The sequence below is a fragment of the Sorghum bicolor genome, chromosome 5 (assembly GCF_000003195.3).
Source record: "Sorghum bicolor cultivar BTx623 chromosome 5, Sorghum_bicolor_NCBIv3, whole genome shotgun sequence".
Lineage (NCBI taxonomy): Eukaryota > Viridiplantae > Streptophyta > Magnoliopsida > Poales > Poaceae > Sorghum > Sorghum bicolor.
The window spans coordinates 68,401,848-68,415,909 of NC_012874.2; the positions used below are offsets into that span (position 1 = coordinate 68,401,848).

The window sequence follows — 14,062 nt, forward strand, 5'->3', positions numbered from 1 at the left end:
CTTTTGGAAATGGAAGCTTTTATTAAAACAAAGCTGTCTAAAATACATACATACTCTATGAAAATTTTAAACATTAGCTAGATAATATTTTTTAAGAATTATATAGTAAAACGTAGACGCTCACAACATGCACGCGCACAGATCCTATGAATATACGTACACAAGCCCTAGAGTAACCGAAGAAACGAGCTAGTAAATCATGAGATTCATATGCAAGTCCTACCCCTATGAGCACCATTGAATAATCGAGCCTGCAAATCATGAGATTTATGATGTCAGCACAAGCACCTCGCTATAAGACAACAAATCACAAGATTCATGAAGTCATCACAGACGTCTCACTATTGATGAGGATATCACCTACCACTAAAAGCATAACGATATTAAATTTTAGAATAGATTCAAGAAAATACGAGTATTTGTGCCAAGTCGAGGACTTAAGTTTAGGTGAAATGGTTTAACCATAAGGAAACCGAAGTAGCTGATCTAGGATCAGTTCACTTAGCTGGATAATTTTTGTTGCGTTGCCAGCCACTTGTTTCAAAGACTTGTGTTTTGTGAATTTGTGCTATGCTACCAGTGGTGTCAAGTTACGGGCCCAACAAAAGCTGTGATGCGTGCTGTTCTCAATTTGGGCCCGGTAGACTTCAGCATGGTTGCATTGGAAAATACAATGTGCTTCAGTTTTTCGGCTTCAGTTCAGATGCATTTCATAATTTTCACTAGTACACATAGGGTACTATACAGGTTTGTAACCTCTTTCTACAAACGGTTCGGCGAATCGCCTGCACTAGTGACCTATGGATCCACAGGCGGATCACTGAGAACCGCCTGTGGAAATAAATTTCCACACGCGGTTCTCTTAGCCAACCGTTAGTAGAAATCTTTTTCTAGAAAATACGAAATCGGCTTTTAAAAATATGAAAAAAAAGATTTTAATCCTAAGGGAGGCTCAGTAGCAAGTCGCGTATTTTTTCGCGTAAAATAAAATACGAAATCGGCTTTTAAAAATAGGAAAAAAGATTTTAATCCAAAGGTAGGCCCACTGGCAAGTCGCGCATTTTTTTCGCGTAAAATCGCGCGCTTCGCGGCCAGTGCGCATAGCCTTGTGTACCACTCCACCTATCACTCAATTTTCTATATTAGAGTTTAGTTCCCCACATATTATCCTAAACCAAGCATATATTGATTATTTGAGGCCCTAAACGGATTCAAATAGAAAAGTCGTCAACTACAAAGTTTTACAACTTTTAAGATCTACAACTTTTATATTGGTAGTTCCTCCATCAGAGGTCATTTACAAAATTTGAATTTCAAATTTGAAAAATTCAAAGTTTTCGATGATAAGATGATTTTAAATGAAAAAATTATCAACTACAAAGTTTCATAACTTTTCGAGATGTATAACTTTCATTTTGACGGTTTTTTTCAAACGAGGTCATTTGAAAAGCTGAAAAATTCAACTTCAAATTATTTCTACAGGCGGTTTTCTTAAGAAACCGTCTGTAGAAATAATACATGATTTCTACAGGCGGTTTTGTTAGGAAACCCGCCTGTAAAAATTGATTTTCACAGGCAGTTTTTTAGTCGGGTAAGCCAATTTCTTTCCACAGGCGTTCTTTAATTGAAACCGCCTATAAAAATTATGTTCCACCGCCGGCTTTGAGCACTTGTCTACTAGTGTTTAGCACATCATTTTCATTTTTTAGTTTCACAGTTTGTTCAAAATTTTGATTTATTGAATTAACTTTTGTTAGCTAGTGCAATGTGTTTTTACTTTTTATGAGGAATTCCCTTATATGAAATCAAGTTCAGTTCTTAAGAGTGGTCAGTGTGCGATGTCTTGGTCATCTAACTATATATTAACTATTAACAATTAGATGCCTAGACTCAATTTTAATTCTTACATGATGTGTTATAAAAATAATAAATTCTACAAATTCTCATAAAATAATAGAATGATCTAGCCTTCAATGCATTAGAGACCCTAACAATGCGTCTTGAGATGCAATGAAAAAAGATAAATGTTTGAAATTCTTAAAAAGAACAAAAAGATATGGCCATTGATATAATTCATTAGACTCAATAACTCACATTTATGTATCAGATCGAGATCGTATAATGGTCGCTAAAACGCAAATGGAGATCGTATAATGGTCGCTAAAACGAGATATTATACCAGATGGAGATCGTATAATGGTCGCTAAAACGCAATATTAACGTCCAACAATCGGTCGCTATAAATTTGTATCAACGGTACACCGGTTGGTACAGATATTTAGTTGTTTGCCTTCGACTATCAGTCGCTAAAAGCACATCTTGGAGTCAAACAATTGGTCGCTATAGCTCGTTTCCATTTTGGCCCGCTCAGCCCAACCCACCTGTGCGCACTGAAATTGTTGAGGCCCACCCATCAGTCAAAGTGTCAACCAAAACCCAAAACCGTGCATTCTTAAAATAAAAAGGCCTATCTGAGCTGCCGGACCTCTACTTCTCACGCCGCCACATCTCTCCACTCCTCACGACGATCTCTCGTCACACGACCTCGTGGCCGGGGGGTGCCATCCCTTATGCGGACACCATCCCAAGAGCCACGCACACCGACCCTGTCGTTGTGGACGCGTCCCTAGCGCCGTGCCTGCCATCCTTGCCGTCCAGCCACCGTCGTCGTCATCGTCCCCGTCACCGGTCATCTTTCGGGCTGTCGTCGCCACCGCTATGGCCGTCTTGCATGTTGTCGTCCTTGTTGCACGCTTGTCAGTGTTGTCATGCCCCCCCCCCCCCCGAGCCGCCACAGCCGTTTGTCCCGACTCCGTCATCGCAGCCGCCATCCTTGTTCCCCCGTCCATGAGCTTGAACAGGAACAGTGTCCCCAGGCAGGTACTAGTTTTCTACCCTCCTATTCCCATCCGCTGCTTCCTTCCCCTTCTATCCTCTCTCGGCATTGGTGCTCTTCCCAGGCTTCCTTGGATGCACGCACAGCAGGTCAGATTGAGGCCTTACTTGTTTTCATGACTTGATAGAACCCTGTGTGAATGATGTCGCCTACATTTGATTGCACATATATACTATGTCATGTACCAATTATCTCTGAAGTCTAGATCCAGCTACACCCGATCGATTGCTGCTAGTTGCTTACTTTGCTGCCGATAAAAGTACCATAGTACTTAAAAAACGTGCTGCACATTACCCTTCTATCTAGGCATATGCATACATTTGATCACGCCAGGGTCGATTTCTAAAGATCTAAAAGCAACCTGGGCCAAAAGCAATTTCCTTCATGAGCACTCCCATGTTTGGTTTGTCCCCAAACATTTCAGTCTGAAAGGCATCAAACATTTCGGTCAGTCATCTTGAAAGTCAGTAATGTACATAATCAAATGACTTTGGCATTTCTAAGTTGAAGTGAGGTGTTTATTTTACTTTGGTTCTTTTTGCTCCTATGTGCCCTTTTCATCATGGGCACTAGTATAGGATGTACTTTACCAAATATAAATGTGTGTTTCAAAGATTTTTAATTCACCTTTAATTTTTTTATTTTCTAAAACCTTCTTTTAACAAAGTTGTGGGTTGATATTGCAAGACATGCCCATTTTGGGCTAAAACTTTACTGCTTTTCCTTTTCTAATGAATAACTGTCATGGATCAAGATGATAGAACTTGATGCATTGCTAAATGTTGGGTTCAATGAACTTGAGATAACTTTATCTGATAATCTGGTTCATGAGTGTTGTGGGCAGCTACGGTTTACATATGTATGTGGTTGATGAATAATGTCACATGTTATGGATATTTATTTGGTTTTAAATCTGGTTATACGAAATTAATATTACCTATAATTCTACCAATTCATAGTGAATGATTATTGGTTACTAAAAAGTTTGATATCTTGAAAACATTGGTCACTAAAACATGTAGGTGATCATTGGTTGGTATAAATATTTGCATCCAACTATTAGTCGCTATAAACCTTGTCAGTCGCTATAGAATTATAGCGATGCCACTTACAATGATTTATACATCGGTCGCTATAACGCTATAGCGACCAATCATCGGTCGTTATAATGGCTTATGGTATAGTGTTTGTAGTGGTAGCTCACTTGCATGAGGGTGTTTATCCCTGGGCATTAGAAGCTTTGTGCCAAGTCCCAACATAGGGATTCATCCTAGTAGTTATAATATCCATCATTGTTGTGATATCTAATCCCTGACATCCATATAGTTTGTGGGTGTGGAACTGTGACTGTTGATGAGAGGAAGACATATTCAAGCTGCAAGTTGGCAAGCTTGGAAGAGAAAATGACCATGTTCAAGAGGCTTCAAAGCGAGATGTTGGACCGTCAAAGCTGCAACATCTTGAGACATGGATGGTGGCGTCAAGTCACTATAGTTGGTGATGTGCCACACCCGGAGAGCAGCCAATTGGCCCATAGCCAAAGCTCAACTCAAAGTCCCCCACACCCACATCCATGTCAGGCAGCCACAACAAGTCATCTTTGTTGCCAGCAATGGTCCATAAGCTGTTGGATGTATCGGCCCAGATGTAGATGACGAGATCCTGCATGTCACGGGGCATCAGGTGTGAAAGCATGTGGCCGACGATGTCTGTGCATTGCAGCGATCACCTCCTCAGCGCAATGTAATAAGCCATCATGCCGCTTGTAATGGAAGCTCTTGTCGTGGTAGGAGGGGATGTCTATCTTGATGGCACCCATTGGCCACGACCACAACCAACGCCACCGCCATGAGAAGCACAACCATCGACTTGGCCTCCCTGCAAAGCTCTAGCTAGACGATGTGCTGGAGATGACAATTGGGAGACTAGGATAGTTGGGCTCATCCGCTGTCGGTTGCTGTCGTGGATGACACTGGTCGCAGTGCGCACTCGTGACTAGAGCTCGAGTTTTTTTTGAGATTACATAGTACAACTAGATATTCATAATGCACACACACTCATCCCTATAAATACATGCACGTGGAACCTACACCTATGAGCACCTTCGAAGACAGGGCTGACATATCCTCAAGATGAGATTGATGAAGTCACCACAGGCACTGGAAGCGGGAATGGGAACATGGCTGTAGCCATTGCAAGGATATAGGGTCAACCGCGTGGACCACCCAGCCGCGAGGGTTGTGGCTGCCTACCTGCCTACGGATGGACTATAGAGGCGCCGCAGCCGGTTGTATTTTGCTACTTTTGGTTTTGATGTTTTCTCTCAATAGGGGGGCAATCCTTCCTGTTCCCTCCAAAAAATGGCATAGGAAAAGCCATCCATGTTACACTTGGTTCAAACGTAACTAGAGAATGTATTGATATTTTGTGAACAAGAGAAAGGAAACCCTGTTCACTATTAATTCATCCTTAGTAACTAGATTTTTTGGTCATTCTATAGTTAAAAAAATAAGAGAAGACTGCATTGGCCAATGTACTTTCTTCCAAAGTATTACATAGAAGAGGGAATGTCTACCAACCATCACTACAACAGTCAGGGTATACTATAATTATTTGGCAAATAAACCATGTGGATAAAGTTATTTTTGCGATTCCACACTTTCTATTAGTATGCTAGAATGTAAGAAAAGAGGAGCAAAATGTATCTAGCATAAGACTGTAGCAGACATATAGCATACCACATCCATCAAGTGCTCCATGTGGGTCAGCATTATTGATGCCATAGCAGTATATGCAATTCCCCACCAACTTTCCTTGCATGACGTTGCTGATTTTAACCCCATTTTCACCATTGCTATGGCCACAATCATTAGCACTTGGATGCCCACGGTAATCAGAAGGGTGCAAAAGGGATGAAGATTGTGGAGTAATATCTCTAGCAGGAAGGGTGGCAAAGATGGAGCGAGATGGTAGGAGAAAGTAGAATTTTATGCTAGGCATCTCAATGAAATCGAATTCAATTTAATAGGGACACAATCTGGAAGATAAGAGACCCCCGGAATGGTGCATCCATTTATTCCGATAACATCAATGGCAAAATGGCGTGTAGTTAAAATTTCTAGAATATACATGCATGGCAGCGGGAAACACGTTGACTTCCGCATTCATATTTTAGAGAGATCAAAGTCTACAATATAGCTTTTAGTGTTGCATCTCAAGAGGACCAAATAAGTTTGTATAAACTACACAAAATTTTCACCCCGAAACTTGAAAACCAGGCTCCTTGTGAACCTGGCCAATAGATGTCGCTGCAGAATTTGGGCCTGCCATCTCTGGTATTCCTGGTAGTCAAAGGAAACAATATGTGTTTACTTTCCATTTATTATATAGAGTAAGTAGATTATTCGTTAAAATACAGTAGCTGAATTGCACAGATCGTTGCAAACAAAATAGATAATATTCCACCATCTGCGCATGCAGTTCATCCAGTGATCGTGGACACTGCAATAAATTTACATTTGCTTGGCTTCATGTGTGTATGTGAGTCTCTATATTGTGTGTGTGCGCCCCAGCAAGGGAGCCAAGCCCAACCATGACCTCTACTTATACACACTACTGGAATTCCGTTCTTTGCCGACTGCCAAAAGCAGTCGGCAAAGACCCTAAAACAGGTGGCAAAGGCTTTGCCGACTGCTTTACACGTGGCAGTCGGCAAAGAACACGTGGCAAAGAATTTGTCGGCAAAGAAACCTTTGCCACCTGCCAAGAGAAAAGCAGTCGGCAAAGCCTTTGCCACCTGCCAGTATGGCAGTCGGCAAAGGAAACGAACGCCGTTGTGAGATGACGGAGCTCTTTGCCGACTGCCTTTCTTGGCAGGTGGCAAAGGGCTCTTTGCCGACTGTCTTTCTTGACAGGTGGCAAAGGGCTCTTTGCCGACTGCCTTTCTTGGCAGGTGGCAAAGGGCTCTTTGCCGACTACCTTTCTTGGCAGGTGGCAAAGATGTCATTGTTCATGAGATTCTAGCTTTGCCACCTGCTTTCCACGTGGCAGGTGGCAAAGCTAGAATAAGTAAAATTTTGGCTTGTTTTTTTATTTTGTATCACAAATATGATTATATAACTGAAATTCACATATATCACACAGATCCACATATATATCACACAAATCCACATATATAGCACACATAAACCATAATAAATGAGTTCAACAAGTCCGAGACACCACTACAATGCTAGCATTTCAGTCTGTGAAGCCACATAGCTATTATTGCAAGAACTTCCAGAACCATGGGACTCCACATTATGATTATATGAGCGTAGTTCTTCAATCTACAGCTTTCCGATGAAACTATCACCAGACAACCAAGGCACCTCTAAGCCTCCACAAGGCAGAGGCAGGGGCACAGACAGCACAAAGGGGGGCAACGCCGGAGCAAAATTTATTTCACATGGTTCTGCTCTATTTTCCCTGTGAGTTAGAGATTTAAAGAATATAAGCAGTGATGCCATATGTTCTAAATAAATGATAATATATATGATTTGGATGTTGGAATAAACTAATTGCACAAATATACAGATGCCATGATAGCAAAATTCGAGCTTGGAATCTGATCCACAATAAACAACATCTGCAAGAGTCTCTACATCAACTCCGTTCTATTTATAGTGATACAGTCCTTTGACTAAGCCTCTCAGTTTCACTAAATATAGCACAGCAAGCCAAAGAACTAACTTGGCCAAATCAAGTATATGACATATTGAACTGCAGGAAGGGGGGCTTGTCTCATTTGTACCCAAGTAACCATTATTTTGTATTTTTTTCCCAACTATGCAACTAAAAAACAGTAAAGACATAAATAAAAATGTGCACCATTGTTGTGGAAGTAAATAGAGCTGATATAAGCTGTAACACTAGGGGTTTCCTTGGCAAATTATGTTTTGGTTTATCAACACATAAGCTGAAACTTAACATAAAAAGCGTAGCTTGTAAGATTCAGACACCAGGTTAAGTTGGCCTAACTTGACAAACTTTCTCACAGAAACTAGAGTTGGTAGGGGTTAATTCTGTAGGCATGCAAAAAATGGGCCCTAAGAATATTGAGGACATTCTGAAAGTGCTGGAGGATCCAAAATACAAAGATGCAGCATAATTCCAAATATGGTTCTCGCTAAAGATTCAGGATAGAATGGATGTAAATTACCTCTAAATATTGTTTTCTTTGAGAAAGCTACATTAATATATATCCTGAGGTCACAACAGTTCTCATCTAGGCTATCTTGTTCGACATCCCAGATGCCCTGAAGGTAAAAACAAGATCAAACAAGAGTTAAGGGCTTTAAAGCTATGAGAAAATCAATGTTAATATGGCATATAACAACAGAAGTTGGTAGAAGCAAAATGAAAAATCATATATACATTATTTTCCATTGTACACAAAAAGGAAATTCCAAGCTAGATAAAAATCAACATTATAAACAGCATTTGGATTACTCACCTCTACAGTGAAATGGTCCCCATATGGGGCATGACCTATTGACTGAGAGGTTTGAATCATTAGACGCCTACAAACAAGTGACAGAAGTTAATTGCAGGGAGCTGTAACATCAATTATTCTTCACAAGCGAAACATTGCTACAAGAAACAAGCATGCAGAACTAGCAACAGATTACTGCTAGCATGATAATGTCTGGATGCCAAGCCGATAATATCTTAAACACAAAAGTTGGCACGGAACATCAGGTTAGAAAGCTAAGACATGCACATAGCAATCAACTACCAAGAAGGCAACCTGATCGGACTAAAATCCAAATATAAGAAATTAAGGCATGAGTTTTCTTCAGGTACAGAGCTAAGTTTGATAAAACCAACAAAAGAGGACACTAAAATAATTGCTAGCTCTACAATCTCAATTTTTATTCCGTAGCGACCAAAGGTGAGACACCACACTACTTAACTAGCAGAAAATGAATCTTAGAGTAACCTGTTTTTGTAAAGACGAAGTTTCTGAACCTCTTGACAAGTCCCAAATTTTGCACCCAAAGACAATTCAGAGTAATCAAAGAAGAAGAAAGTCATAGCCCATGTCATATTCGATGCCAATTAATTTCTTCAGTCAACTGAAAGCGCTTAGGAAAAATGGCAGCTGTCTTTGCTTTACGAACATCAGTTACCTCTTGCAAAGGTATTGTTTTTTGGATAACAGGAACAATGTCAGGGCACTTCTCGAAGTGCAATTAAACAAGCTAGAACAGCAATATGTGCATCTATTAGTTTATTTAAGGAACAAACTTAAACTGAATGCTAGACTGCCCATATTTTGGACAGAATTATACCAAAACTTAAACTGAATGCTAGACTGCCAATATGTGCATCTATTAGTTTATTTAAGGAAAAATGGCAGCTGTCTTTGGCCTGTCGCTGTCTTGACTAAAGCAGGCATAGAAAAAGTGATCAGCACAATATTTGGACAGAATTATACCAAAAGTTAAGTAAAATGCAAAAAACAAATTGCATTCTCAGTTTCTCACTTGCATAAATGAAAGTGTACCAACCACACACCATTTGTGGAAATCAGTGTTTTGCTTTATTCAAATGGACATGATAGTCCATAAATAAATGTTATCAAATGGCAAGTGCATTGAATCAAATGATAAACTTGACAAGTATGGTAACAGGCTATGTTAGATGGACACTTGTTGGCTTATGCGTTATTGCTCAAAATCCACTTATCAGACTACCTTTCAATCAACTATATCAGCAAAATAACTAAGTATGATCACTCAAAATCCTCCTTTTTGTACAGTGGTTCAACTAACTGTCAACCAAATCAAAACGCAGACACTGCCACACGTTCGGGCATTAGCACCGGTCGGGAAGGGCCTGTTGCCCCGGTTCCCGAGCCGGTGCTGCCCTTCCGGGACTAAAGGCCCACCCTTTAGTCCCGGTTCGGACAACCGGGGCTAAAGGCACCCCCTTTAACACCGGTTGGTAATACCAACCGGTGTTAAAGGGTCCTGCCAGGGCTGCCACGTTGTAGGACCCTTTAACACCGGTTGGTATTACCAACCGGTGTTAAAGGGTTTCTTTTTCTTTTTTTTTAGTTCACTTCTTCGGTTCTGTTTATTGTTTATATATAATATATAATAATAGGTTTTTCAATACATGTTTTTCTGATACAATAATATATTTATATTAAGCATATATAAATAAAAATGATAGGCTTAGCTTAATAATTAAGCTTTGCCTATAATAAAATGAATAGACCACATCAAAAATTAAATAGATATGTAAAAAGCTTTATATATATATAGTTTTATATGTACAAAATTCGTAACACATATATACATAGAGTTTTTTCTCCCAATGTCTACAAACGATACAAATGATCATCGTTGTTTGGAATAAGAGTTTCGTTGCCATTGAAGTGAAACTCGCCGTTTGGATTGATCACTTGGTCGCGGAGAAATCCTGCTATCGTCTCTTGGATAGCTTTGATTCGGTCTTGTTGTAGGACCTTTTCCCTCAGTCATTCCGTCTTTAATTTGAAATAAATAAAAAAGGTATTAGTTATCTAAGTTATTCAATATAATTCAGGAGATAATGAAAAGAGACATGTAACGTACTCTGAGCGTCTCTATGGGTGTTTGATTGACTTGTGCCATCATGAATTTGCACACGTAATATGCACATAGATTGTTCCCCCCCTTCTTGTCTTAAACACCACTGTACGATATATATATAAAAATATTCACGACCACGACAATAAGAAGGCTAAAAGTTAGCAAAAGTTTGTTAGCTAGTAGAACTTACTTGTGGATGTATTATGTTAAGCGGCGCTTTACATCCACTGAGATGTTCACGGTCAATGAATCTTTCCCAAACCCTATACACAGCCATTGTGGATCGTGAACTAATAATTACAGAGTCATATTATGATATTTTTGTAGCTGAGATCGACATTACGTACCTTTGAATAATGTTTACCATTTGTTGATAATTTTCTTGTGGTTTTCTCATTGAGTCAAAAATTATCAACCGGTTCTTGGGAATTTCAATGACCATGAGTATCCAGTGAAAGCTGTTTACACACATATATATAGTCAGTCCTATAATGTAAAATAAAATATGCATACACTTAATAACTATATAACTCACTCGAAGTTGAAGGGGAAGAGTATTTTTTGTTTTTCTTTTTGGTTCACAAAGAACCTCATAAGATTGGTGCAGACTTCTGTCTCATGATCTGCTGTCCACACTGCCTGCGGAGCCTTGAAAACAATATAAGGGTCAACGAACCCAATACTATTGTCATTTTTCATTCTGAGCTCTCTCATTTGGTGCCTGCATATATACATACAAATCCTAAGTGTGTAAGGATTATATACATGTAATTAAAGAAGTTAGAAGTATAATAAAAAGAAAAAAATACTTACAGACAAAAGCAGCTGACAAGAGATTTGTCAAGAGCGTCGAGGTGGCTGTTGACGGTTCTTAAGTATCAATTTTAATTATCAAATAAACAAGAGAAAGGACCAATATGCAACCATCACCTAGAATTAGGGTTTGATCTGACAGAATTCCACGAGTTTTGTTGTTTATCTATTTCTGCAGGGGGTTATCAGGAAATAAGGAAGAAAGGCCCACATGTCGGGATTACATAGAGATATCAACGCACCGCGTAATTTTACATCATCTAGAAGACTCCAGAAGCCACGAGACAGAAGCGGAGGCAAAGCTGGGCCAGGCCCAAGGCGCCCGCCCTGGTAGCCTGGGCGCCCGCCCCCCTGCTGGAGCCAAATCAGGACTCCTTCGCTCGGGATATTCCACCGACCTATTGGATCAAGAAAAACATAGTACCACCTCGGCTATTGACCCAAAAACGCATAGAAGGGGAGGACTATATAAGCGAGGCCCCCCTGGCCCCTGGAGGACATGAAGAAATTATCATAGAGACTGAGGGGTGCCCTCGAAGGAAAACCTCTTCTCTAATTAATATTTCTTTTTAGGCTTAGCAATCAATGTAAGGTAGAAATAGATCTTCTAGTTTCTACTAGATTGAGAGAGATAGAGTGGAGGTGTAGAGTGGAGGAAGCCCGGCCTGTCGGTGTCTACTCCAAGCTTGTACCTGCGGGATCAAGTTCTCCTAACCCGAAGCTTGCTTCTAGGATTCTTCAGTAATTCGACTTCTAAATTCTAGTAAGTTCTTGTTTTATTGTTCTTATGGTTTATGAGTTTACTTTAATCTCTTCGCGTAGAGTTTAGAGTAATCATTGCTGGCGTAAATGTGGTGTTTAGGCTGGGGTACTCATAGATATTCCCTGACTAGCTGGACCGTGGTAGTAGTGAGGAACGTGACAATTCCGAGCTACCTTTGTAGATCACATCTCGTTAGCAGGAAGGATAGGGTTTATAGGTGCGGGTCGAACATCCTTTGTGTTGTCTAGATTCCGTTAGCCTCCCCATTAGAACAATAGATCATCCTTACCAAGGTTAGAAGGAGACTACGGTTGCAGTCTTCTCTATTTATCACTCACATCGAAAGACATTCTTTGTGCCTAAAGGTTAGTAGTAATAGACCGGTTAGTCAGATGCACTCTTTCTCCTAGTGGTAAAAAAATAAATACGATACTCTGGATGGATAATACCCTTTATGATGAAACCTACGAAGCCGAAGTAGACACTCTGCCAAATTCTTCTACTTTAGCTATCCCAAGTTCTGAGCCACAAGAGGAAGAAATTCCACTACCGGACTTCATGCTGGATATAGAATCCGATCTTTTTGCCGATTTTGGAAATATTTCAAACTACCATTCTATTGACAAACCCCAAAACGGCCAGTTTAGCATTTATTTACCAAGTGAATATCAATTGAGAGAGCTTATCTCAGTAATGAGTAGCGAATGGTTGGAGGAATCAGAGCTTTCCTCTGATGTGATCCGATTGGACACACCCTCTATAACTATACGCTGTGCTTATAATTCTGATCGATTTAATGCTCTCTATAATCCTGTTGTGGGGATCAACATTATGTCTGAATCCTTTGCACTTAAACTATTTAAAAATCTTGTCTTAACCCCCACAACAAAGGTCATAAAGGAATCTTCGGGACGATTAGTCCCCAGTCTTGGAATTATTAATGTCCTACCTCTTACGGTAGAAGGCTCTATGGTTCATTTGAACTTCTATATCTTTGATACATGAGACTTTGACCTGTTAATAGGACAACCTTTTAGAAGACTCCTTTATGAAGGTCATACTGGAAAGCTACACATTTCTTTTGGAAAAACTTTTCAATTCCCAATGATAATTTCACACTCCTTAAATAATAAGGCCGAGTCATATCTTTTGCCTGATCCTATGGAGGAGGTAAAGGCTGCATCTCTAGAGCTTTTAGATGAATCAGACTTAGAAGACGAAACTCCTTTCTTCACAGAAGAAGAAGACGAACCTTCCGAGCCTGAACCCTTAGATGAGATTGCAGAAACACCTAGACCCCCCATAGAACTTAAAACTTTACCACCCGGTCTTACCTATGCTTTCCTAAACAATAATCCAGAGTTCCCTGTGATCATTAGCGATAAACTCACTCAGGATCAAACTCTGCGATTAATGACCATTCTTGAGAAACATCAATCAGTTTTCGGCTACTCACTTCAAGATCTTACAGGAATCAGTCCTATGATTTGTACCCATCGTATTCCAACAGATCCTTCTGTTACACCCTCTCGAGAACCCCAACGTAGACTTAACAACACTATGAGAGAGGTAGTTAAAAAGGAAGTTATAAAGTTGCTGCATGCAGGGATTATATATCCTGTGCCGCACAGTGAGTGGGTAAGCCCAGTGCAAGTTGTGCCTAAAAAGGGAGGCATGACAGTTATTATGAATGAAAAGAATGAGCTAATTCCGCAACGCACCGTCACAGGATGGCGGATGTGCATAGACTATAGAAAACTAAACAAAGCCACGAGAAAGGATCACTTTCCTTTACCTTTCATAGATGAGATGCTAGAGCGGTTAGCAAACCATTCATTCTTTTGTTTCTTAGATGGATATTCAGGATATCACCAAATCCCGATCCATCCCGATGATCAAAGCAAAACCACTTTTACATGCCCTTATGGAACTTATGCTTATCGTAGAATGTCTTTCGGGTTATGTAATGCA

The 14,062-nt window shown here is 40.0% G+C and overlaps 1 protein-coding gene across 1 annotated transcript; it reads right to left on the reverse strand.

The window, feature by feature from the left end:
* On the reverse strand, nucleotides 7,196-9,078 carry LOC8079167 (protein VASCULAR ASSOCIATED DEATH 1, chloroplastic). The gene is made up of 4 exons (XM_002451145.2): nucleotides 8,877-9,078; nucleotides 8,391-8,457; nucleotides 8,097-8,193; nucleotides 7,196-7,363 (listed from the first exon to the last, which is right to left on the reverse strand). Exons 1-4 carry the CDS (start codon nucleotides 8,981-8,983, stop codon nucleotides 7,335-7,337), a joined length of 300 nt encoding a protein of 99 aa, XP_002451190.2. The 5' UTR covers nucleotides 8,984-9,078; the 3' UTR covers nucleotides 7,196-7,334.